General features: G+C 39.6%; 2 protein-coding genes across 2 annotated transcripts in view; one reads left to right on the top strand and one right to left on the bottom strand.

The window, feature by feature from the left end:
- The window catches only part of LOC119732805 (3-oxoacyl-[acyl-carrier-protein] synthase, mitochondrial-like), a 119408-nt gene that overhangs the window by 24822 nt on the left and 70082 nt on the right, over window positions 1–24504 (top strand). The window contains exons 12-16 of the mRNA XM_038206408.1: window positions 930–1067; window positions 2718–2866; window positions 22429–22647; window positions 22931–23054; window positions 23208–23351. Of these exons, the coding sequence (XP_038062336.1) occupies window positions 930–1067; window positions 2718–2866; window positions 22429–22647; window positions 22931–22969 (545 nt within the window). The 3' untranslated portion in view covers window positions 22970–23054; window positions 23208–23351. The remainder of the gene's footprint in view (window positions 1–929; window positions 1068–2717; window positions 2867–22428; window positions 22648–22930; window positions 23055–23207; window positions 23352–24504) is intronic.
- Window positions 10240–18927, bottom strand: LOC119733260 (E3 ubiquitin-protein ligase TRIM39-like). Its single transcript, XM_038206845.1, has 3 exons — window positions 18649–18927; window positions 17763–18600; window positions 10240–10875 (listed from the first exon to the last, which is right to left on the bottom strand). Exons 1-3 carry the CDS (start codon window positions 18925–18927, stop codon window positions 10241–10243), a joined length of 1752 nt encoding a protein of 583 aa, XP_038062773.1. The 3' UTR covers window position 10240.

The following is a 24504-nucleotide window of genomic DNA, read 5'->3' as shown; positions in this document are numbered from 1 at the left end:
TCCAGTTCCAAATATTCGACTAGAGTAGTCCAACTATCCTGTGTTTGAGTGAAATTAGTTCTTAGCCATAGTCCTTTCCAAAACTTCTGTTTTATTCCCATTCAATTCAATCGACCTATCGCCAATTGCAGGTTAGCCATGCCCCTTAGACAACCCTATGGAATTGTCTACATTAAGTTTTATTTGTTTCAGTTTTTGTGCGATCGACGTCCATTTGTGTATCATGTCATTGGACAACATTTCACAAGCTTCATTGACGCAATTCTACCGTGATAGGTTAATTCTGGGGTTGTGTCTACGAAATTGCCAACAAACGACTGTTTACCGTTAGTAACATAACCAGAAACTACGACCTGGTTATCTTTCAACTGGGCAATTTTGTTATTTAAATGCGGATGTACATGTCAAACACTTTAATGAGCTGCTGTTGGAAAAGGGAATGTACTATATGTGACATCTAATGAGTAGAAAACAGGTACAGACTAATTAGATACCACCACCTTCAACGACCTTGTACATTATGCGGTCGGACGTACGCAGAGAATTTGATTTTACGGAATTTCCCAAACTTGTGCAACATTGCGGAAAGGGGAGGGACTGGACATTATCTTCAATCTGGACAGTACTCGACATCACGCGACACTAGGTTATATTGACATGATATAGCAAACAGTGATATATTTTTGCTATTTTGTTGATGACTTATTTTTTTTTTTTTTTCTCATTTGACAATCCCCATGGATAGCTTACAAGATACAATTCTCATAAATATAACTTATAAGGTTGTCAACATCCCCCCCCCCTCCCAGGCGACGCCCATGCTCATTGTCATTTTTGGCATCGAGTGTCCAATTGTACATGTATTCAATTGACCAATGAAAGAGGAGCATTTGCTCATAAATATGTATGATGTCATGCTCATATAATAGGTGATGCCAATCACATGACCGCACCACGTGATGACGGTGAAGGAGCCGAGCTGTGTATGAGAGCTGCCCTGAGGGATTCTGGGATAGCTGCAGATGAAGTGACGTACATCAATGCACATGCAACCTCAACGCCGCTTGGTAAGCGGGGAAAACAATCGCTTAACAAATTGTTAGCATGAGGTCGTAGTTAGAGTCTCGTCTTGCTACTTAAGGTTGTGAAATACTTTCTTGTGTGCTCTCGAAGAGCACTGAGCATATGTGATGTGATCAAGCTACCGGTACATGAGTCATTTGTCGACCCTGGTAAAAAAAAAAAGCGTATTATAGATTTGAAAAGAGCACAATCTCAGCATTACTGCTGTGAAAACCACATGCTGATACCATCTTTAGGAAAAAAAATTATTGAAGTTGGATAACTAAGAGATGTGATGAAGTGATGCGATGAAGTGGCCCTATTTTGGCCTGTATCAACAAATAAAACTTCCCGACAAACGACTCATTTAGCTTGATCGCATCACATATAATGGTCATTAATACAACAGTGAAAACCAAGGAAATCTAATATTTAAAGAATTTCCTCTTAACCCTCGCCCCTTGAGTGATTTACTTGGAACCTCCCTCACTCTTGCAAAATCCATCATCATCATCTAGCGGTCATTACCGAGATCTCATTCACAATGCCACGCCAGGTGTCTTTATCCCTCATTATGTACGGAAGGTCTTCAATTTCACATTGGGTGTCTCTGCCAATCACATCAATGTAGTTGAAAGGTCTTTGTCCTCTATTAGGGCATGGAAGTCTCCAACATAATACATCAGATATGACCTGGTTTACAGCACGGTAGCAGAGGCCAGCAAAGCGAACTCGTCGTTGAGCAACAATAGCAGAGATAGGTGGAATGTCTCCGTAAATCTGTTCTTTAGTCTTGTGCTTACGCCATGAGATGTTCTGCACCCTCATAAGAAGCCTGGTGTAAAATCCAACACCATAATATTATGGTAAACTCTACACCCAAACTGTTGGACTCTGATTATGGTGGTATGCTTGACCCCACGTAACCCATAGTCAGTTTACTAGTACAGTCCTCACACCAACAGATTCCCACAAAACATGCAGTTGGATTTTAAAGGGGTTGGTGAAGGTTTATGTGAAATTCCCATAAAAAGTTGTGTAATAATGGTAAATATAAAACTAATGATATAGTCTTGTTTAAAATACACTTCATGTGTGACTGTTCCTGACCACAGTAGCCATGTAAATATGGTAAATTGTATCCATTAAGTTAAACAACTGAAAATCTTGCATTGAGTCCATTTCTTCCACACAAATTTTGATTTGATTTAACTGAGGATCAGATATTCACGTGTGCAGAGCCATGGTCAAACGTATGATGTATCCTAACATGCCAATTTTATGTCACCCGCGTGCCAGCCATCCAATCGGAGTCGACTTTAGAAACTGTGACATCATTTTAATAGGAAATGTGGACTAATCTATTGATTGGTCAATTTGGATGCTATGTTGTGTAACACAACAACAGGTTACGGAAGACCCGATATAGAAGGCGCCTGCTGAATGGTCAGAATCTCGAGGTCAAGCAGCTGTCTTGTTTTGCATGATTAATCGCCAAATCTGCTCACATATCATAGACCCTTGCTGTGCAAGGCGATATTTGGTAGATTAGGGCTGAACCTGCGTCCTCCGGAATACCGTTCCGGTGCTCTACCAACTAAGCCACCATTCCTATGTTGGAATTTCCCTATTTTGTGTTTTTTTTTCTATTAAAGGTGATGCAGCTGAGAACCATGCCATTAAGAGACTCTTCCGGAACCAGACTAACAATCTCGCGGTATCGTCCACCAAAGGTGCTACTGGTCATCTGTTAGGTGCGGCTGGGTCGTTGGAAGCTGTCTTCATGGTCATGGCTTGCAAAACGGTGAGTAGTTATCCGGACTTTTTTCAATCAATCATTAACCAATCCGATCATGACTTTTGGTCGGGTGGAGTGCCATTGATCACATGTGCCAAGGTCAAAGGTTAAAGGCAGGGCCTATTATAGGGGTTAGTTTGGTGTGGACCATTAGTTAATTGGTGGTTGGCTCGTGGCGTAACTTAGGGCTGTGCACTAATAGCAACGTGTCAGCGCCACTCGGTAAACGATCGACAAAACTCCTGGCGCCCCGTTGTCCATCATGATGTGCGTAGGGCTGTGCATCGGAACCGGGTGCCCGAGTGTCTGACCGTTGATGTCAGGAACCGGTTCCAGACTATGGAATCAGGTACCCTTAACCAACTTTACAAAGTATTTAGGAACTTCTCAGACTCTGAAAAATAAAGATTTTGAATGTGATTTATGGCGAATTTTCAAAATGAAAACCAGGCCTCATAGGAAAACAAACAAATTGTTCACGTTAATGACTATTGCGGAAGGTTGCAGTTGACACCGTCAAGATTTAAGCTCACTGTACACACTTGTATCTTGCTGTATCGACACTCAGTCCTCTACCCTCACAGATACCTGGTTGGTGAGAGGCAATTGTAGTTAAGTGTCTTGCCCAAGGGCACAAACACCATGTTCCTGGCAGGGTTTGATCCCACACACCATCGTACATGAGTCAAACACCGTAACCACAGAACCATAGCCAACATTCGCTTTTAAAAGATGTCTCTCTTTCTTTGTGTCCTTAGAAAACTCTTCCACCGACGATAAATTTGCATACAACAACCGAGGATTACGATTTGAACTATGTGCCGCATCGTGCTCAGAACTGGGACTTGACGAACAAAACAAGAAGAATAGCTCTGACGAACTCGTTTGGTTTCGGCGGAACTAATGCTTGCTTGTGCATCGGCGAGTTTACAACATAGAGATGAAACTGTTCCGATTTTAATCGGAAATCCGACTTTTTGAATTTTCCAACGAAGTTTCCGATTTTTTTGCAATGTGTCCCACAAAATTTGATTTTGTAGCGATTTTTTCACAAAATGTCATTTTATTTCAATAATAATTTCGAAGAAAAGTCGATGAAAAGTCGATGGAAATTGCACGTTAAAATCATTGCAAAAGTAGTTTTAATCTCTTTCACCAGTCGTTATTGGAGTGTTTCAACGGTAGAAACACAGGCCATAACACGGATCGTAGCCTTTTACCGGCTGGACAAAAGGTTAAACATTGACAGGTGACATGGAAATATCGCTGTGTCGCACATGCGTGCATTGTACTGTACAAAGAAGATACCGTACCGTACCGTCCGATAGCACATGGCCGGTCGGGATCGGGAACGGGCAGCCTTGTTAACGATCCAGTGGATAAAATCATTATGTTGTGCGATTTTCGGAGGTTTCAGATTTAGTTGTACAAAATGCAAGCAGCTTTAAAAATCATGATGATTATCTCGAGGATAGCAAAGAGAGCATTAGCGAAACATTTCACTGGCATTTGTTGGAAGATTGATTTTTCCCCACGTACGAATGCAAGTGGAGTAGTGGAGTTGTGTGGTTGAATCATGAAGCACCATGAACGGTGCCCTTGTCTTTCGGACTTTTTCCTCGACTTTCTCAAGTAAGAAGTGAACTTCTTTGTTGATGATTCCATTACTCTAACCGTACTTCAGGCGTGTTATGCAATGAAAACACTGACCTTTTTTTTTCATCGTAAAATTTTGTTTGAATCGAAAATATAGCAGCAGTTGGTGTCCCGAAATTGGGCATGAAGTGTATTGCACATGCATACATGTGTGTAACTGCTGTGCGGCCCAGATTTCGAACACATATTTTTGTTCGGCCGATTTTCCGATTTTTTTGCCATATGCCAGTTTCATCTCTTACAACATGATGCAAATGTTTCAGGCAAGTATTAAATATGGACACCATGCACGGACAGTAGAGGGGGCTCTATATGACCACTTTAAAAGGCTTCATTTTAAGGGTAGCACGCATATCGTGCAAAGTATTATATTTTGGAAAGAATCTTGCATCCTGACACCACTTTTTCATCATATAATTTATCTCAGTGAAGGTGAGTCATTGCAAAAAAAAAAGTGTTGAAAAGACAAGAATTTAAGACTGAAAAATGTGTCAAATTTTGTGAGAAAATACTTCGAAAATGCTCCATACAGTGAGCTCAATGCATGTAGCTTTACGGTGTAAATGGCATTTTCGCAAGCGTCATAAACATGAATCTGTCTTGTGTTTCCATGTATTGAACGAAGTCTGGTTTTATTTTGAAAATTCTCCACAAATGACATTCAAAACATTTTTTTTTCATTGTCTGCGAAGTTACTCAGCATTAACATGTAAAGTTGGTTACGGTTCCTAACATGAGTGGTTCGGTACTCTGTAGGTTGGGGGGGGGGGGTTCAAAATTTCTTGAGCCAGTTCCGGTTCTCTAAAAAAGAACTGGTTCCGAGTCGGGACCGGCTCCCAGAAAATTCAATGAAAAACATAAACTCTTGAAATTACATGTAAAGAATAACAGTGTCACCTTGTGAGGCTTGTGCTCCTTGGATTTTGACGTGCAATACATGTTATTCCACTACGTATTTGGTTTCAAATGTGTGTCCGTACTCTTTTTCCTGTGAAACTACGGATATTGTGTTATTAAAAGCAAACTTAGCTTTGCTGTTTGTTTCTTTATTCTCTGTTCCTTGCCTATGATTTTATATACCGCAACAACCGCCGTGCCGCAGAGAATAGAATGATTCACTGCACAATTACACGTGCACGCAGTAAACACGTCCACTAGTACCCTGCCTTGAATGTACATTGCATGTAGAGTTGAACCGGTCGAGTGCTGGAATCGGCACTGAAGGACCTGGGTACAAAATATCCGGCTCCGATCCGAATGAGTCGCGGACGGGCCGTATCTACTGGGCTTAAGTTGCATATGGACATGAAGTGCTGTTATCTAGCAGCCCACGTATTGTAGTGCGCAACTGCGCAAATGTTCATTCTTAACCATGTGCACCGATCAGAACGAACCGAAGCAAGGGATTAATACATTTTCATGCAAAGGTAGATTCGTGAATCATGACTCGTTTGGAGCTGGGTATTTTGGAGCTGTACGTACATTTTTACTCGGGTGAGGGTTCGTAGGGCCAATTCCTGCGGCACTCGGAGCTGGGTCCAACAGATCCTATTCCAGCACGCAGAGTTGGTGTGATATGAAAATCGGACTCCTGTGAAAATCGAACTCCTTTACGTTTGATTGGTTAAACCCTCTCACGTGATTGGTCTTTTTCCTAATTATCTATGCATGAGCATGCGCAATACCACCAATGAGTCCGTATTTCATCAAACCTAAATTCACACCACCGCTTGTCCGAGTAACCCCGATCAGTCTGGCCTCGCCCCATGCAATTATTGGGTAATTCAAAACGTTTATTATCCATGGTACAGGGCCAGTACAGTATTGGGTTCAATGCTCTATGCTCTATACCTTGTGAGTCGTGACCGAAAAGCGCTCAGTCGAGTGGTTTGTCTCCGACACTCCATGATGCGTGGGAGAGTCTGTGTGTTTTTTCTGCCGTTGCTTTGACTAGCCAGAGTGAATGTCCGGGGCCTTCGCGCAATTGAATTCCTTGTAGTAATTGTGAGGCTGATTCTCGGCTCTGGGCTTTGTGCACAGAGAATGGGTAATTTACTCTGGAACCAATTCTTTTCGAGTTGGTACCCGGTTCTTGAAAAGATTGGACTTGTGGTTTCGGTTCCCATCTTGGAACTTGTTCAAACCGGGGAACCGCCGGAACCTCGTAGTTCATTATACTTAGAAAGCTACTTATAGCGTTTTTTAGCCAAATCTGTGTTGGTCATCATGAGACCACTGGTTGAGTTCATATGGAATGACCGATTGAAGCTGAGTGAAAGAAAGTAATCTGGATAAATTTTTTTCTTCAAAAGAAACGCCCATGAAGTATAACTTCAAAAGCGTGTTCTTCCACTCGTCTGAAATAAAAAGAATTACTGACATTGATTCAGGTTTCTGTCGATAAATAATAGGTACTCATCTGGGTTCATTGCTGTAAGGTAGTAAGGGACACAGAAACGAATAACAGCACATGAAGCTTGAGATGACTTCAACCAATTTATTCTTGTTCTTACGCCTTATATTCAACTTATTTACAAAGATCTCAACTAATCAATTGTGAACGTATTGTGGCAAATAGCCAATGAGAAAACAGGAATGTGGCCATACATATCTTGTTTTACTTGTAATCCCAATTGATCCTATGTGGCTTTTGAAAAAGTGAAGTTATTGGAAGAATTAATATTTAAGGGAGTTTTCTTGTGACTGATAAGATCTACATGTAGTGGTAATTTAAACATTGAATAACTGACAAGTTACAAACACTTTTTTTTACCCAAACTAAAGTCAGGATTTTGTTTTCATTATTCTTAAGTTTGCTGAAATGACAATCAAACATTGCAAAGCAATAAAAAAAAAGGTACAAAATTTATTTCTTTAAAAGGAGGAAAACAATTAATTTGATCAAATGTTTGTGGGACTATTTCAAGGAGGCAAACAGGCTAAAATCAAGGCAACAGAGGCCATAGCATCCTGAATTTCAAATGTTCAAAATGATCTCCAATCTTTCAAACTGAAAAAAATATTGGACTGTTCGGGGACAAAAATATACATGTTTATGCATAAATACACAATTTTGAATCAAGATAGTAACATTGTTATAAACACAGTCGTCTCTATTTTATGAATTCAAACAGGTACCAAATCAGTACAATGACCATTGTCGCTCATCTTTATCAAACATTTCAATATGTATATTAACCTCAGTATAAGTGTAACGTAGATTGATACATGGAATTAAAGTAAATAAAGGCTTATATTGAACAGTAATCTTACTACTAACTGTCACTGTGACGCATATGCTTAAAAAATAAGTTCAGGGAACAATTGTAATGTTCAGTGATGAAATTTTGTGAGTAACCCATGTTGTGCAACTTTCTACTCTTAGATTTATGAAAACTATTTGAAATCCCTTTTTGGTTAATTTCTTTGAAATGTGTTTTTTTTTTTAAACATTTAAAATGTTCTATGCTTTTCCGTACAACTAAGGGCACTGTCACTGTGATGTCATTTCAGGAAGACAATCATAAATTTGCCTGCATTCACTGTATTTATGTGTCAAAAAAAGATAATCCAAAAAATAATAAATTAGTGGATAAATTTTGTAATTGCGGAAACTTGTAGAAAACAAAAGTATTCTGAATAAATGAATGAAATTATTTCTGTTCATTTCATTTCAGAACATTCAACTGTAAAATTCAATTTAACAATTCAATTTAAATAATTAATTGTTAACAGAGTTTGGAAAGTGTCATCAAAATTTGGTAATCTTTTTTTGCTGAAACTCACACTGTATGTGAGGGGTAATTCTTTCATTGTTTTGAAGTTTGCTGGAATTGCAACCAAATAGGTAAAACAATGAAAACAGGTATGGAATTTAATTATTGAAAAGGCAAGGACATTTCAAAGAGGCATTCAAGGCAAAATCAAGGCAACAGCGTCCTGAAATTCAATACCATTGATTTGAACATTTGTTAAAATGATTGGTAACCTTTCACACTTGAACAATTTTAACCTTCAAAGAACAAAGTAAATATTTCCATCAAGATTATCCCTTGTGAGTAAAGTTTACACAGGAATTTATTCTGTGAATTCACACAGCCTAAACCAAATTAATAGGATAAGTATTTTTGCTCATCTTTAACAGACATTTTGATGATTAAATGATCATCCACATTTGTGTCTCATTTATATCAATGCAAATGTACAAAGCTTGTAAATAATAACAATAAACATGATTTCTATGAAAACTACGAATGAGGGGGAATACGAAAACGCCTGTTTTTTTTTAAGAAACTGAGTGAATATTAAAAGACTAAGTTTTAATATAATCTTGATTAAAGCCAGAGTCCATCATTTGCAGCTATCCAAAAAATAACTGGCGTATTTATTGTTGAAAAACATACTTGGTTGAAAGATAGTAAGGGGACTATTAACTCCCTGTGAAATTATTCTTTCTGGCAAGCTGTCATTTTGAAGAAATCAACGAAAGAACGCCTTCCCAATGGTGCGTCTTAAGAAGCACCGTTGGAAATTCCTTTAGTAGTTCGTTTTTTTTCAATAGGCAAAGTGCGCGCAAGCGTTGGCACGACGCTCAAGCGTGCGGTTGCTATAATTTGTCGGATCGCTGCGCGACATCGCGTAGCTGCAATCGGCTCAGTGAGAACGTGTCTCGGACGCTGAATTTAGGCGCAATTCAAAACATGATTCAGCAACTTTTGATTTGAAATCGAGATTCTAGAATGTTGTTTTTCTCGAAATATACAGCTGAAGCTGAGCTGAAACTTCATTAGATTAGCTGTTCAGCACCCTTCTTTAGAATTTGAGCACTATTGTTGCTTCAAATGAACAAAATGCACAAATTACAAATGATGGACTATACCTTTAACTTTCATAGTAATTTTAATGCTTAAAGGTACATTTTGTATAATGATCATTTGCTTTTTGCAGGGTTTTTTCCCGAAGCAACAAAAGTGTTCAATATTTTAAGTACCAGTACAGTGCATATTAAGGTATTCTGTTCAAGTCTAATCTTAGTGGCTGCTATACATTTTGGAGAAAACAAAGCACAAGTCTGGATTTCGTACCTGGATTCTGTAGGCATCCCATTTTGAAACCACCTTCAATGATTGTTTTCTGACAATACCATTTCACGGGAATTATTTCACAGGGTATTTGTTTCACTTTGAGGTTTCTGTCATTAAATCGGTAGGTTCTCTTATATAATTGCAAATGATCCTATGTGGCTTTAAAAACTGAAGTTAACAGTAAAACAGAATGATGTTTTATGAAACATATGTAATGTACAGATAGCACAGTATAGAATGAGTATATGTACATGTACTTTTAGGAACAATAATTAAAGGGAATTTACAAGGTCTTGTGACTATTACATACCGGTAAAGTGGAGAACTGTTAAACACTTAAAACTCTACTTGAACATTTAATTTTTACAATTAGATTATTTATTGCGAACAAATTAATACTTTTTGTTGAATCCGAAACTGCAATGAGAATTTTTTCACCATTTTCAGTTAGCTGAAATGGCTACCATGCAAAGTTTTGAATCTTACTTGAAACTATACAAACAAATGTATAGAATTTAATTCTGTAAAATGCCGATTGGTGCTGTAATGACTGGACAATTTCATCCTCAACATTTGCAGTAGGGATGACAATTGCTACATGTATGTGCATGCATTGTTGTCAATGTTATGTTGGATGGCATCACACCTTGCGATACATCTTGACTGAATGCCAGTCATCCACTGCCAGCTGCCCATCCGATGTGAATGTCATTGCCTGTGGGAGATACAGATCCTGTGCCAGGCAATCAAGAAACCTGCCATCTAGGTCGTAATGGTGAATATGATTAGTGCCAAACCCAGATTGCTTCACTCCAAGGTAGATACCTGACCTGTCACAGCATACACCCTGGGTGCGCAACACTGGTTGACCATCAATGGTTGGCTTGATGGTGAAAAGCATAGTCCCTTTGCTATTGGCGACATCTACTTGATTTGTTAGACCTCCACTGATGAAGACTTTATCAGTGTCGTCATCAACAGCCAGGAACCAAGGTTCAGTCTGTACTGGTATGGTGTGTAGGATCTCACCATTAGTGGGTTTGTGTTCAGTCAACACATTCCTTCTTGTGTCGCCTACTAAAATGGTTCCATTTGTCCTGACTGCTATGCTCTGTAGCTTCACAGGTGTCTTGTCTACCTGATGTTTAGACACCGTTGGGAACTGCATAACAAGAGTGTTGTCCTTCATGTTGAACACCTTGACATACTTGCTATCAAGTTCCAACACAATCAAGCGTTTCTCAGGATTGTGCGTGGCTGCAACTGCCTGTGGATCTGTGGGTAAAGAAGAACTCAAATGTAACAAATGCATAGTATATAAATGCAGTGTCACTATTCTCAGTCATGAAATACCCAATGAACACATGACCTACCTGTAAGCCCTGTCTAGTATTGATAAACATCGTGCAGTTGCCAACATGATTAAATGTAACATCTTGGAGGCACACAGTTTCGCAAATACTTTTAAAGTTGTATTTGTACTCTCTGTGCTATTCTCATGGTTCAAATCTAAAAATAGATGTATTCTTATATCTACCTTGATTATTTTTTACGGTTTTTTTAGCAATGTAAAGATGTTCAATTATGACACCCCGATATCTGGTTTGATGACCTCACAGTGCTAGGGTGGTAGGCCTAATCATTGACAATGAAGCTGACATTGTCATTTTGCAACAATGATCACTAAACAGGTAGCGAATGATGATTTTAATTTTAAAATGGATCATTTTCAAAGTCTTCTGACAATACCTTTCAGTTTGATGAGGTCATCTTCATGAAACTTTGGAAAGATTTTTTTCATTGTGCAAAGAATATTTATAAGCAATTTGGTAGATTTTTGACAAATATTCTTTAAATATTGAAAAAAAAACCCAACTTTTTGACATGTTGCTAGAAAGAGGGTGCCCTCTTTTACAATTACACCATCATGAGTTTTATTAAGTTCACTTTTAGACACTGAATATATTCTGAATATTAGAATTATTACTTTTGTGCAATGCTTCAGTTTTCAAGTTGTTCATTTATCATATTGCACCTTCGCTAACCTCGGAAGTAAAGCGCAAATGGTTTTGTGCCCGGAAGTCAAAACTGTTGCCCAATAATGATAGTAATACAGCAGCATCCTGATGTTAACGAAGAGCACTGTCAATACAACATCCTGCTATTAACAGGGAAAATGTTTGACCCCAAGTCTTTGGTGGTTTTTTGTTTTGTTTTGTTTTCCATTACTGATAATGCAAGGTACCTGTTTTAACACAAGGTACCTGTCAAACAAGGTAACTTGTAAAGCCCCAAGGACCTTAGCCTAGAAGTGTTCGACTAATAATAAATGTTTTATAATCATCATCATCATCATCTAGCGGGTGCTCCCGAGATCTCGTTCACAATGCCACGCCAGGTGTCTTTATCCCTCATTATGTACGGAAGGTCTTCAATTTCACATTGGGTGTCTCTGCCAATCACATGTAGTTGAAGGGTCTTCGTCCTCTATTAGGGCATGGAAGTCTCCAACATAATACATCAGATATAACCTGGTTTGCAGCATGGTAGCAGTGGCCAGCAAAGCGAACTTTCGGTTGAGCAACAATAACAGAGATAGGTGGAATGTCTCCGTAAATCGTTCTTATCTCCAGTTCTCACGCCATGAGATGTTCTGCACCCTCATAAGAAGCCAGGTGTATGTGCCATCAAGGTGATCTTGAAGCTCCTTCATTGTCCAAGTTTTGGCTCCATAGAGAAGAATGCTCTCCACACAGGCTCTGAAGAAGGCCAGCTTTGTCGATTGTGCTATACTTGATTGCCAGATGTCATGAAGCTTGTTACAGGCACTCCAGGCTCTTCCTTTGCGAGTGAAGAAGTCCTTACTGTTGGCAACATAGGACCCAAGGTACCTGGAATCACTGACCTCTCTAAGTTGGGTGTTGTCACTGGTGTATATGGGGTAGTGGCTCTCATACTCATTGATGGTGATGTACTCGGTCTTCTTTGCATTGAAAAACAGGCCGACCTAGGCTGCAGCATTCTCGAGAAATGTTAACAGGTCTTGAGCATCATACAGTTGATCAGCCGTGCATGAGGGCCAGATCATCCGTGTAGTCAAGATCAGTGAGATGCAGGCTTTGATGACGTCTTGATTTCTTCTGCTTGATGGGTAGACCTTTAATTTGTCGTGGATGGAATCCAGACTTTGCCTAAGGATGTAGTCCACCACAATCACAAAGAGGAATGAAGCTAAAGTGTCCCTGAAGGATTCCTGCTATTGCTATGAAGGACCACGTATTTCTGAATGTTACAGACCCCCAAAATATACAAAATAGTTTGTCTTCCACACAAGCTGATTTGCATTACTGAAACTCAACTTCTCTGTCAGGGCACCCAGAAGACTAGCTATCTCTGTAAACCCTTTGATGAACTTTCTATAGTAGGATGCAAGGCCTACAAAGCTCCTTACATCCTGGACACACTTACATGTAGGCACTGGCCAATCTCTGATGGCCTCGACTCTCTTTGGGTCTGTGGCAACATCTGAAGAAATTATATGGCCTAAGTAGGCCACCCACTTCTCAAAAAGGTGATACTTGCTAGGCTTAAACTTTAGCCCAGCATCTCTCAGCCCACTCAGCACTATTCTGCTCTTAACCAGTATCTACTGCTCCTGCCATTAAGAGCTGTCTGTTGTTTAACCTTTTCGAAGTGCTCTGTTTCTAGTGCAGCTTAAATATGGCTTCATATAGATTCTTCGGATGGGCTCTTTTGATGCCCTCTCTCACTGTCGGACTCTCTACTATGTCTTGGAAATGATTTTGTGCTAGATGGTCACGTAACTCTTCCTGTATGTCAGGATATGCTTTTGCAGTCAGCTTTTGTATAGTTTGACCCAACTCTTGTAGGCTTTCTTTAAGTCCTTGTCAGTGGTACCTTAGCTTGACAAAATAGTTCTTCCGCTGCCTGCCTGAACCAAATCTTCTCTCTAGCAAACTTGAATGGCTCACTATACGCCTGTCTCTGTCCTGCAGGAATGTCCCTAACAATCTAAGGGCGCTCCCATGCAGATAGCTAGCAACCTGTTGCTCACTCATTGATTCACCACTTTGCAGGACTCAAAGTGCAGGAAGTACTCTCTCCGTAACACTTTGCAGTTATATGTATCTGTGGTAATAAATGGTCGTCTTTTGGACCACTCCAAACCCTCCCCACTCACTTTGACAACTCTTGGTTCTCTCTCAGGAGCTACTTCAAAGGGTTGAAACATCTGTGGGAGAAGTTGGTCTGAAAATGAATGCCAGAAAAACGAAATTCATGACCTACAACCACGAGCAACCAATCACCATCAAGACAAATAACAGAACAAAGCTTGAGTGAGACGAAGACTTCAATATCTGGGGTCATGGGTGACCAGCACTGGAAATTCGAGACGAAGACTTCAATATCTGGGGTCATGGGTGACCAGCACTGGAAAAGATGTCAAAGTTAGGAAGCTGCAGCTTGGAGAGCTTTCAACAGACTGGATGAAAACTGGAAGTCAGCTCTACGAAAATCAAGCTGCGGGTCTTCTGTGCAACAGTGGAATCTGTGCTGATGTACGGTTGTGAAGCTTGGACAGTCACCTCCGCCATCGCTAAAGAGCTTGGTGGATGCTACACCGGTATGCTCAGGAAGGTTCTAAATATCCACTGGAAACAACACATCACAAACAATAAGCTGTATGGAGACCTTCCAAAACTCATTGACAGAATTTGCAAATGAAGAACACGCCTTGCTGTTCACTGCTACAGGAGCAAGAATGAATCTGTAGCCAAGTTGATAGTTTTGACACCGAAACACGGCCACAAGAGCAAAGGTAGACCTCCCACCACAAACAAAATCATCAAGTTGATTCTCGTTGGACTGCATCAAAGGCAAGCCACATATCAAGGTCTCCCATGGCCGTCCTGATCTCGGATGCGGAGTCTAGTCCAGTATCACGACGCAGGTGGTCCATGTAGGTTAGCGTCTGCCCACCTCAAGAGACTACTCCATGAGTGGGTTCCCATAAGATGAGTTGGCTTACAGCTATCTCTGGCTGCCGAACGCAGTGACCATGCAAGCCTGATAGTTGTAGAGATCCTTGGCAGGCTGCCAAAGTGCACCTCATTCCTGCCTTTGTCTCTTCAACTCACATCTAGAGCCATCCTCAGCTTGCAAGTGTAGCAGCCATCAAGTTGAGCCTCTTGCCTTGTAGTAAGGGTCCATGCCTCACAGCCATAGAGTAGGATGGACTCTACAAACATTGACACACTGAAACGTAACACGGGGCTTGAAGCATCAGATCTGGGGACTGCCATGCAGGACAGAAGATACTGGTGCACTGTCCTGACACTGCCATGGTCTGTACCTGTGTACTCTGTGTCGGGTTCTTCACCTTTGTGCACACTGGATGATTGCAAAACCCAAAAGGTCACTATGTGATCTTTTCGGAAAAATAGTCTCCTTGACCACTCTTTTCATCTGCAATGCCGCTCGGAGTCGACCGAAAAGACTGGACTTTTTTGCACTGCATTCTTTTACTTATTCGTTTGGGGAATGCCCGAAATGGTTCTCTGCAGTGGTTACTTTCCCCAAAGTGTACTGTCTTTCCGGAATGACGGCAGGTCCAGGCGACTTTGTAATCGCCAAGGGACTTGCCTCCCCTGTGGAAAGATAACCTGAACTCTCTACTGGCAACCTCAAGCTGATATCTGATCGATTGTGCACTTTTCATCTCTAATTTTCCTAGCCTTGAGGTCTTTGTCCCTTTGCAAAAATGTCTCTTTACTCATCTTCTCTGTACTGTTCACTCACTCTTTATTTAACTCTGCTTTACTCTGATTATAAGTTTTCTCTCCGAGCAACTCTCACCTAATCAGTACCAATCATACCACGTCTGAAACCATTTGTGGCAAATTTTTCCTGGGAGTCGATTTCAAGCCTGGAGCCATGGAAATTAATGATGTGCATTGTGTCGGGTTGACCCGAAACATTAGAGATATAAACCGAATTCAAACTGAAACCAATCTTAACTCCCTCAAACCAAAATCGACCCAACCCGACACAAATAAGGTAATACCGACCCGACCAAAAAAAAAAAAAAAAAAAAAAAATACCTCACTTGGACAAAGTGATCACTTTTTTGTGCCTACCCTTACCCAGGTGACATGAATTTTTTTGCAAAACCATCATCTCTCTCTCTCTCTCTCTCTCTCTCTATCACACTCAGTGGGTTGATCGAGAGTAGCTCCGCTTATTGAACAAACGCATGGTATCATAACGTGGTATCATGAAAACTTTTACAATGTACATGTATCTATTTCACTGTCAGTCCCATCCGACTGGAAAAATTAATACCATGGAAACTTGAAAGTGCGCTCAGTGGCCACACCACACTAGGGCTGCGGTCACAGTGACTGTCAAAAAAATTGCATCACCTAAATTTCTCAACTGTTTCGGTTATTTTGGTTTATTTCGGGGTTTTTTTTAAAGATGGCTGAACTGACCCAACCCAACCCGAAAATGAAAATGCAAAACCAAAAAAACCACCCGACCCGACTGAAAAGATGGACAACCCGACCCGACCTGAAGTCGGTTTCAGGTCAGGTCGGTTTCAGTTCAGATGGGGTTTGCACATCATTAATGGAAAGTACTTGAGCAATCTAAAGGCCTTAGTCTCAAAATTGGAGGAAATAAACTTCCGACTGGTTACTGATAGTCTGTACTTTGAATTCCTGTGAAATAAACTCTTAGCGACCACAATCTTCTTTGATTCTGAAAGATTATAGCTGGTTCATTCACAAATCTGACACAACTGAAAACCCGTATAAAATAGAATGACTGAAGAACCTCTATAAAATAATTATCTAACCGACAGTCTCACACTAGCCAGAACACCACTGTTTACACGCGAGGTCATGCCCCACACCGGCCTCGGCACAACCGACCAAATTCGCACTGGAATGACTTTGAACTTCCTAAAAAAAATACAAATACAAACAAGCTAATTTTTCCGCCCTGCGCACAGCTTCTTAAACCGTGGCCACAAATAGAAGGCATGGGTAAAAGCCCTGCCCTGCGACAGCATACGCACTACAGATTTAATCACAACCGCGTAGACTTGCTCTCAGTCTACACAGTCTCTACTCTGAAAACACTGAAATAACATAAGCCCCTAGAGCACATTGTGGGCTACCCGTTACTTTATGATTAGGATAGACAAAACAATTTGGTCATGTCTAGACCTCTCATTCAATGAACCAGACTTGCTCCCTGTCTCGTCACATTAACATACATGTAGGCGTACATGTAAAAAAAATGAACATTTGTCAGGAAATAAAAACAGCCAGCACATATCGATTCTTTGCTAGTATTTTATTGGTTTTCATTTTCAGTTGTCAGATCTGCATATGCGCATGGGAGACTGACTTGTAATTACGTGTACCACAAGATTATAAAATTTGCAGAGTTGTAACGACTCGAGTCATTGACTGAGTCACAATTCTTGGTGACTCGACTCGAATCAAGTCCCTAAGGGCAAATGACTCGACTCGTGTCACTGCAAGCAAATGGCTCGACTCAACTCGAGTCCCTCATCAGAATGACTCTACTCGACTCGAAGAAGGCTAATAAGACTCGAGTCCCAAAAATAAAATCAAAAATTTGCGAAAAATATTTACAATGACTTAACGTCGGTGCCGGTTTTTGTTCACGTCACGTTAAATGGTCGTGAATATTGTATACGTACAGTATACATACGTGGTTTGATCAGGTTCCCCACTAGTTGAATGACGATCAGCTGGCACCCCCTTTTTATTTACATTAAGAGTCAAATGTGGTGTCGCCACATGTAGTAGCCCAAATGCAATATTTGAAAAGCCAAAAAATGACTTTCTCTTTTGTGTTTTTTTTATTGTTTAGTGCTCAAATATTTGTGACTCGAATTGACTCGAGCTAAATACTTGACTGGACTCCACTCCACTCCACTACACACTGTGACTCGACTCCACTCGACTCGACCTGCTTGACCTAATGACTTGACTCGACTTGAGTCACTTCTTTAAAATGACTCAACTTGACTCTACTCACAAACATCAGTTACTCGTTACAACTCTGGAAATTTGGTGTTGATGAATATGAGCATGAAAGAAACTTACGTGATGTTAGGGGAATGAGTCCCTTACGTTCACCCTCATTGCTGCAGAGAACCACTCGCTTGTGCAGAAAGTCTCCCACGGCAATTTCACCAGGCTGAGTAGCAGCGATACCGTGAACCACATCCAACTTTCTCTTAAATGTACCCGTTTTACCAAACTCGCGACACATTTCCCACTTAACTGCTTCTTCCTTAATTTCACCCAGATTGATGTCACCAATTCTCTGACCGGGGGTGAAGCTCAGATATGAATGCTTGGGATCAATCTGGGGAGGATTTTGACTCTTGAGTGATTTCAAGTCTTTGCTGATGATAGGGTATTGCGACAAAAAGTCACTGTCAGATGCAGCGTTAGTGATATCCTGAGATGTCTGTAGCGAGCATGTTTTACTTTGTAGCATCATTGACAGTGTGTTCTGATGCTCATGATATGTTCTGTTGCGATCCTGCTGGAGCTGTTTGATTTTGTTAATCATCTTTGTCTGTTGAGATGTTATCTCAGCCCTCATTTTATCCGCCTTGTCTTTCACAGCTTTCACCGTCTTTGTGACGTTCAGTGTAAATTTCTGCTGAGCTTGTGATGCAGTGGCAAAATCCTGTTCAAGTGTTGTGATGTCTGTTCTGACATCTGCAAACAAAGCTTTCAGTGATATTTTGTATTTGTGGGAAGCCTTTTTAGAGTCAATGTAGTGATGGTTTGGTTTGCAGTGGTCTACTACAGTACAAGCTCGGCAGATTAGTTCTTCACAGGTCTCACAATAAAACCATTTTACTTCCCCCATGTGTTTCTGGCATTTAGACTCATCTTCTTCTGGTGTTTGCTTCCCTGTTACCTTCCCCTGACGAATGTCCTCCAAAGTAGCTGCTTCTTCTGGTGTTTTGACCACTGAACAAAGCTCATTTTCTTGGAATGAGACCTCCTCGACTATTCCCATCAAATGGAAGTTTGTTTTCAGGCCTTGAATGCGTGTCTCCGGAAGTACCATCTCCCGTCGACATACCGGGCAAGGAATCTTTCGTTGACCTCCATACGTAGTTTTGTAGTATTGCTCCAGACATTTCTCGCAAAAACTGTGCTGGCAGTCCAGCACCTTGGGCCGTTTATATTTTTCTTTGCAAATGTCACACTCAAGATGGTTGCTTATCTTCTCAAGAGCCGTGGCCATTTGTATCTGTATTCAAATAGTATTTAAGAAGAAAAAGGCATGGTTACTAAAAATGATGAAAACAAAAACTTGACTAAAAGGTGTTTTGAGTTCTTTCTTGGAAAAAGTGAATATGTATGAATATGTTCTTTTCAATTGCAATTTTGTAGCCAGACAAAAGATATCCACTTTTTTATTGTTAAATGACCCTGTTAATTCCTTTTGGAATTCCTGTTCAAGTTTTGGAGAGCACTGAGAGTACATCTTTAATGATCTTGTGAACTGATTTCAAATATTGAAATGGACAAAGTCTATTTTAGATCACCGTAGATTCTCCCTGCTCTTATTACTGCATACATGAAGGCGTTGTTGGAACTCACTTTACGTCACTGTGATTTCACAGTACACAGCTAGCCTTTAACCTCGTTCAAAATAACTGACAATATTTTCTTACCTCTTTATAATGCAAGGCAAATCACTTATAGAAGGTTCTTTTTTGAAACTGAAGTATTTTTTCTCCCCTGTAAGAGCACAGTTGAGTTTTTTGATAAGGCAGATCTGGTAAAGATGGCGCTGGACAAACACAGCATCGTCATCAAGCCATGTGACATGGTTTATATATAGAGCTTGGGATTTTTGTTTTGCTCCATACATGTACATGTACGTCACACATGCACAGTCTATATATATCTGTTTATCTACGTAGGTACATATTTACTTTACACTTGAGTTTTGGACCCTAGATAGTTTCGTGTATTCTATCTACATGTACATTATGTACTTGGCTAAATTTCAATTGCATATACACCCCAGCAAAATATGTCCCTCAAATTTCTTTTTATACTCCACACACTTATTGCAGTTTTTGTTTCTCCTGTGTTATACTGATGAGAAATGTTCAATCAATTTGAAGTTTAATTTTGACCAAAAAAAAAATCTTCTCAGTTTTAAACTTGTCAACATATAGGCTTAATACTAACGTGCTACCGTGGGAAGTGCAATGGTGTACTGCATGGTGGGGCTGTCTGGTATGAAGCATGTGAATCTTTTATTCAGATCCTTCTTCTTGTTTTCTTTTCTGTTGACCCCTGGTTCGATTCCTGTTTATTTCAAGGTGTGACCTAAGTTATCCTGGAAGGAATTGAGGAGTCTTTGTCAGATCCTTCTGTGTGTCTTCATTTCTGATGGCCCCTGGTTAGATTCCTGTTTATTCCCAGGTGTGACATTGGTTACCCTTGAAGGAATTTAGGAGTCAAGTCAATGAAAGACAATGTCAAATGTTTTCAACTTAGATTAGAGTGTGCATAGTCGTAACCGTTAGAGGGAGCCTTTTCCCAGAGACTTGTAAAGTTCATTATTTTGTTTGTTTGCTGACATACTCTACACTTGAGTTTTTGTATCTCGGACCTGAGTTAATTTTAAATACTTGCATAAATGTACACGTACACCGTAAGGTTGCAGACCAGTAAATAAACTGCCATAGACTCCAGTGATAGAGACACCCCCCCCTTCTAAACTTGAGGGGAAATACAAAATGCTCTAACAGCACCAAAAAAGAGGGCGTGCTTATCCTGATTTGGCCAGTGTAGGCGATTTTTGGCCTCTTAACTGGCATGCAACCACCAGTGTCCATACATCTGTGCATTGTACATGTCATTCTTAACTTGTAAACTAGTTTCATCAAATGAGGTAATAATGTACCTGTACCTACTTTTTCCTTCCATTCTTTGACATAATGTTCTCATTTATGGTTCTGTTTGTAAAATATCCCCAAATGAACAAGTTTGAATTTCTATAATTCCTTTGACCTAGCTCACAAACTAGCGTCATTCAGAATTTTCAGTCGTAAAATTGGCCACTTGTTGAATACGAGTTGCCAAGGGTCCATGATCAAAAATTGACCAAACATAGTCGTTTAAAATATGTATAAGGCCCATTCCCATGGTAAGAGGTCACATGTTTTGTAATTTTCGGCAAATTTTGGGGCTCGTTACAAATGTATATATGTGCTTTCTTTAAAGGTCACCCAGCCAAAATGCTAAACAACGTCACACAGTTAACTGTATCACTACGGTACACAGCCTCATGTTATATGTACTTTTTAAAATCCATTTGTTTTCACAACTAGAAAAAAACATGCATTTAATGCTATTTTACCACCCCACAAACCTTTCCCCTCTAAACAAAAAAAAGCAACTTGCCAGCTGGGAACGCAGAGTACTGTTCAGTTGGCTGTGATGATTTTTTCTTTAATATTTGTCTTTTTAATATTTGATGAGAAAATTTCAGGCAACTGTTTGTAGCTCTTTCTGCGGCATCAATCAAGAAATGATAATAGAGAAAACTATTTTGTGTTTTTTCTTTGATTTAAGTTAAAATTCAGGAAACAAAAAAATTTCTAAAGCTAGCATAGTTTTACAAGCGCAAATAATTTGTAAATTGCTTTCAGACAAGTGCCACCAAATTCAGATTTCCTTTGCTTTTTTAAGAGTTCGTTTTGTTTTACCGTGGACACTGATATGAAGTATTTATATGAACTGACTCTTACATTTTGTTTTAACTAATTATCTATTCAATTCAATTCAATTCAACATGGTTTATTAACAAATCCGAAATGGCAGCCACAGCTGAATTGCACGTGATTTACATTTTAAAAAAATACATTTTTTAAAAAGTTAAAGGCCTACCGAGTTAAAAAACAAAATACGACATTAAATACTAATATTAGAAAAGGTTTAAACATTGTGCATACAGATCTGACTAAAGAAAATTGTCTATATAGAGAAATACATATTATTGTTACAGACTGTGTTGCAATCAATTTATCTTACTTTAAAAAGGGGGCATTGAAATTGCGTTAAAACCTATAAAAGACATTCAAAAAGGTTGCAGGTAAAACATTTATAGTTTCATTTAGGATTAGAATCATAAAAATGAGCCAGATGAGGAATCTAATTGGTCTTTTCATATTTGGTGTAATAATATGTACAGTTGTGTATATACTCTTTGTTCCAGTGTAGTATATGTAGTACTCGTACTCGGTACTGGTACTCAAGTACTACTTGAACTCGAGTTCTTTTTTTTTTTTTAGAGTACTCATACTGGTACTTGCACTCGTACGAGTACTCAAATGTCAAAATGTCGCACTCGAAATGACGGAACTTCCGAGTCCCGTCTGTATCTCAGCTGTAAAAAAATATTATAATTACAAATAATTGAAAAATTGGAGCATTTCAGCAAATGTTGGTGATAGGATACAGGGAAAGGGAGTAACTGTCTGATGCAGTATTTGTGGAGAGAGCGCAATATTAGTTTAATCAATTATTAAATAGTATTTTTAGACAGTCATTTTACTTGGTGTATCTGCAAACCCTCTCCTATTATATACATGTAGTTGTATTCACAGCTACACAATGCCCCCAAAATTACAAAAGCTTACCAAATAATGAAAAACAGTTATAATCATTATAATGTCATATTGTGAGTTTTTTTTATAATTTCAATTTCATTTAATTTGCACAGCTCACCCATATTTCATTGAGCTTGATGCTTCATGCACCTACCACCGCACCTAGTTTGGTCACCATGGCAACTGAACAGATCGCCGCATACCAATTCCAGTTAGCAATGAGCATAGTCAAGGGCAACGCAAGACACTTGTCAGCTTTGATGTTGTACCTGTCAATGATCTGGGCTACCCTGTTGGTTCACCAGGGAGTAGCATCTGGGCTTATACACCAGGTAAGCTCAGTTTTCATTTGCCACACACTTTCATTAGATGCAAGGAAATTAATAATATCTGGAGCATCAAGATAAAGGGGGTGTGAAGTATTTTTTCGGCGTGGAGCTTAAAGATTCTAATTGAAGAACTCAGCTAAAAGTTCAAGCCATGAAATTTAACTTGAAAATAGACGACTGTGATTTCTAAACTCAGTGGACATGCAGGATGTTCAAATTAGCAGTATCAGTTAAGAGAATGTTTTCCTAAAAAAAAACAACTTTGTCTTCTGAATTTTTCCCCCAGGGAGTAGCAGTGACTGGATCCCAAGTAGCAACTTATTAGAGGACATACCAGGCACAGCCGCTAACAGGATGCCTAACTTCCCCATCAAGACAGTGTCCAGAGAGGATGGCTTCCAAAGGAACAAGTAAGCATCTCACCTGCTCACCACCTCTACTACACTCAATCAGCATGAATTCAGGACTTAAAAACAGGTTACAACATCACAAGGCAGTTAAAGTTGGTTCCAGAGTACACACAGTCCTATTTAATTGATTTTACCCATTGATGTACGTTACAGGGTAATCCTATACATCAGCACTGCCCAGCTCACAAGTGACAGCGAGTCAACATGGCCATTGGAGATGGGGAAGGATGACAGCTCATGGAATGAACAGTCTGGAACCCTGTAGCCACCACGCAAGTTCATGGCATGAACTCAAAGGTGGGTCCTGTCTCAATTAGAGCTTCATGTCTTCAATATTATTGGTAGTAGCTTGTACCATAACACATGTGTCTATGGGATGCGGATTCAGCTGCTTTCATAGACGCATGTGTTTTGCTAGCCGTATCCATTTGGAGATGGTCTTAAAGTCTGTTATATATTTCTCTATACTTTTAATATGTACTGCAATACATGCAAGTCCAATTTAAATGTATTCCTGATGTACTGTGTGAAATTTGAAGTTGCATAATAGTCATCAAGTGAAGATTAAGAACACGGACTGTATTGCAGGGTCAGGGTTCTAGCTGGCAAATTCCAAGTTACAGCCAAAGTTGTAGGAACATACATATTTTAACAGCCAACCCCTAAAAGCCAACTTCAAGAAGATAATTTTCTATGAAAAAAATGCACAAGGCGGCACTATTTTTTAATCATATTCAGTTTTTAAGTAATCATAACAGGTGTCGGCACAATTACAGATACTCAATATTTAATGGAGGGATCGAGAGTCATAGTAAAGGGCGCAGTGGCATTTTAATTGTTTGGGGGGGTCTGAAGAAAAGGTGTAACCATTGACCTTTTCATGCGGCTATGAAGACTGGTCCAAGAAATCTGGAGTTTACTTGTCCGGCTGGAATCCACTAATAAAATTGTCAGCATATTTATGTGTCAATCAAAGGTTACCCCAAAAAGTTGATGAATATGTAATTGCCCAAATTTGTAGAAAATAGTTCATAACACAGCCATTGACAGTTAACCACGTGTGATAGTTTCAACCCGATTCCACAGTAGCAGTTTTTGTTGTATGTATCGGAGTTGTGGGATTCTGTTGGATTCAGGAGACTTCACTTTGTGGGTTTCTTTGGGGATTGAGGTTTCCAAGTGGAATAACAGTATAGTTATTTTAAGGCATGATTTTTGTTTTTAATTTTTAGATGAAGAAAAGAAGTTTTTGATATGGCAACCAAATAGGTAAAACAATGAAAATAGAGGTATGGAATTTAATTCTCGAAAAGGCAAGAGAATCTTCAGGAGGTAGTCGGGCCAAAGTGAAGGCCACGGAGGCCACAGCTTCCTGAAATTCAATAGAGCAATTGACTTGAACATGTGTTACAATAATTTGCAACCGAGAATGTGTTTACCATTAAAAAAA

Source organism: Patiria miniata, unplaced genomic scaffold, assembly GCF_015706575.1.
Source record: "Patiria miniata isolate m_02_andy unplaced genomic scaffold, ASM1570657v1 HiC_scaffold_25, whole genome shotgun sequence".
Lineage (NCBI taxonomy): Eukaryota > Metazoa > Echinodermata > Asteroidea > Valvatida > Asterinidae > Patiria > Patiria miniata.
This window is presented reverse-complemented; position numbering and strand designations above follow the sequence as displayed.

Excerpts from the sequence above, each read along its gene's own strand:
- LOC119733260 (XM_038206845.1), bottom strand. The coding sequence starts at position 18,927 with ATGGCCACGGCTCTTGAGAAGATAAGCAACCATCTTGAGTGTGACATT. Across the intron at positions 18,601-18,648 it reads AAGAAAATGAGCTTTGTTCA|GGGAAGGTAACAGGGAAGCA; the intron begins GTGGTCAAAACA and ends GACATTCGTCAG. Across the intron at positions 10,876-17,762 it reads ACTCATTCCCCTAACATCAC|ATCCACAGGCAGTTGCAGCC; the intron begins GTAAGTTTCTTT and ends CTTTACCCACAG.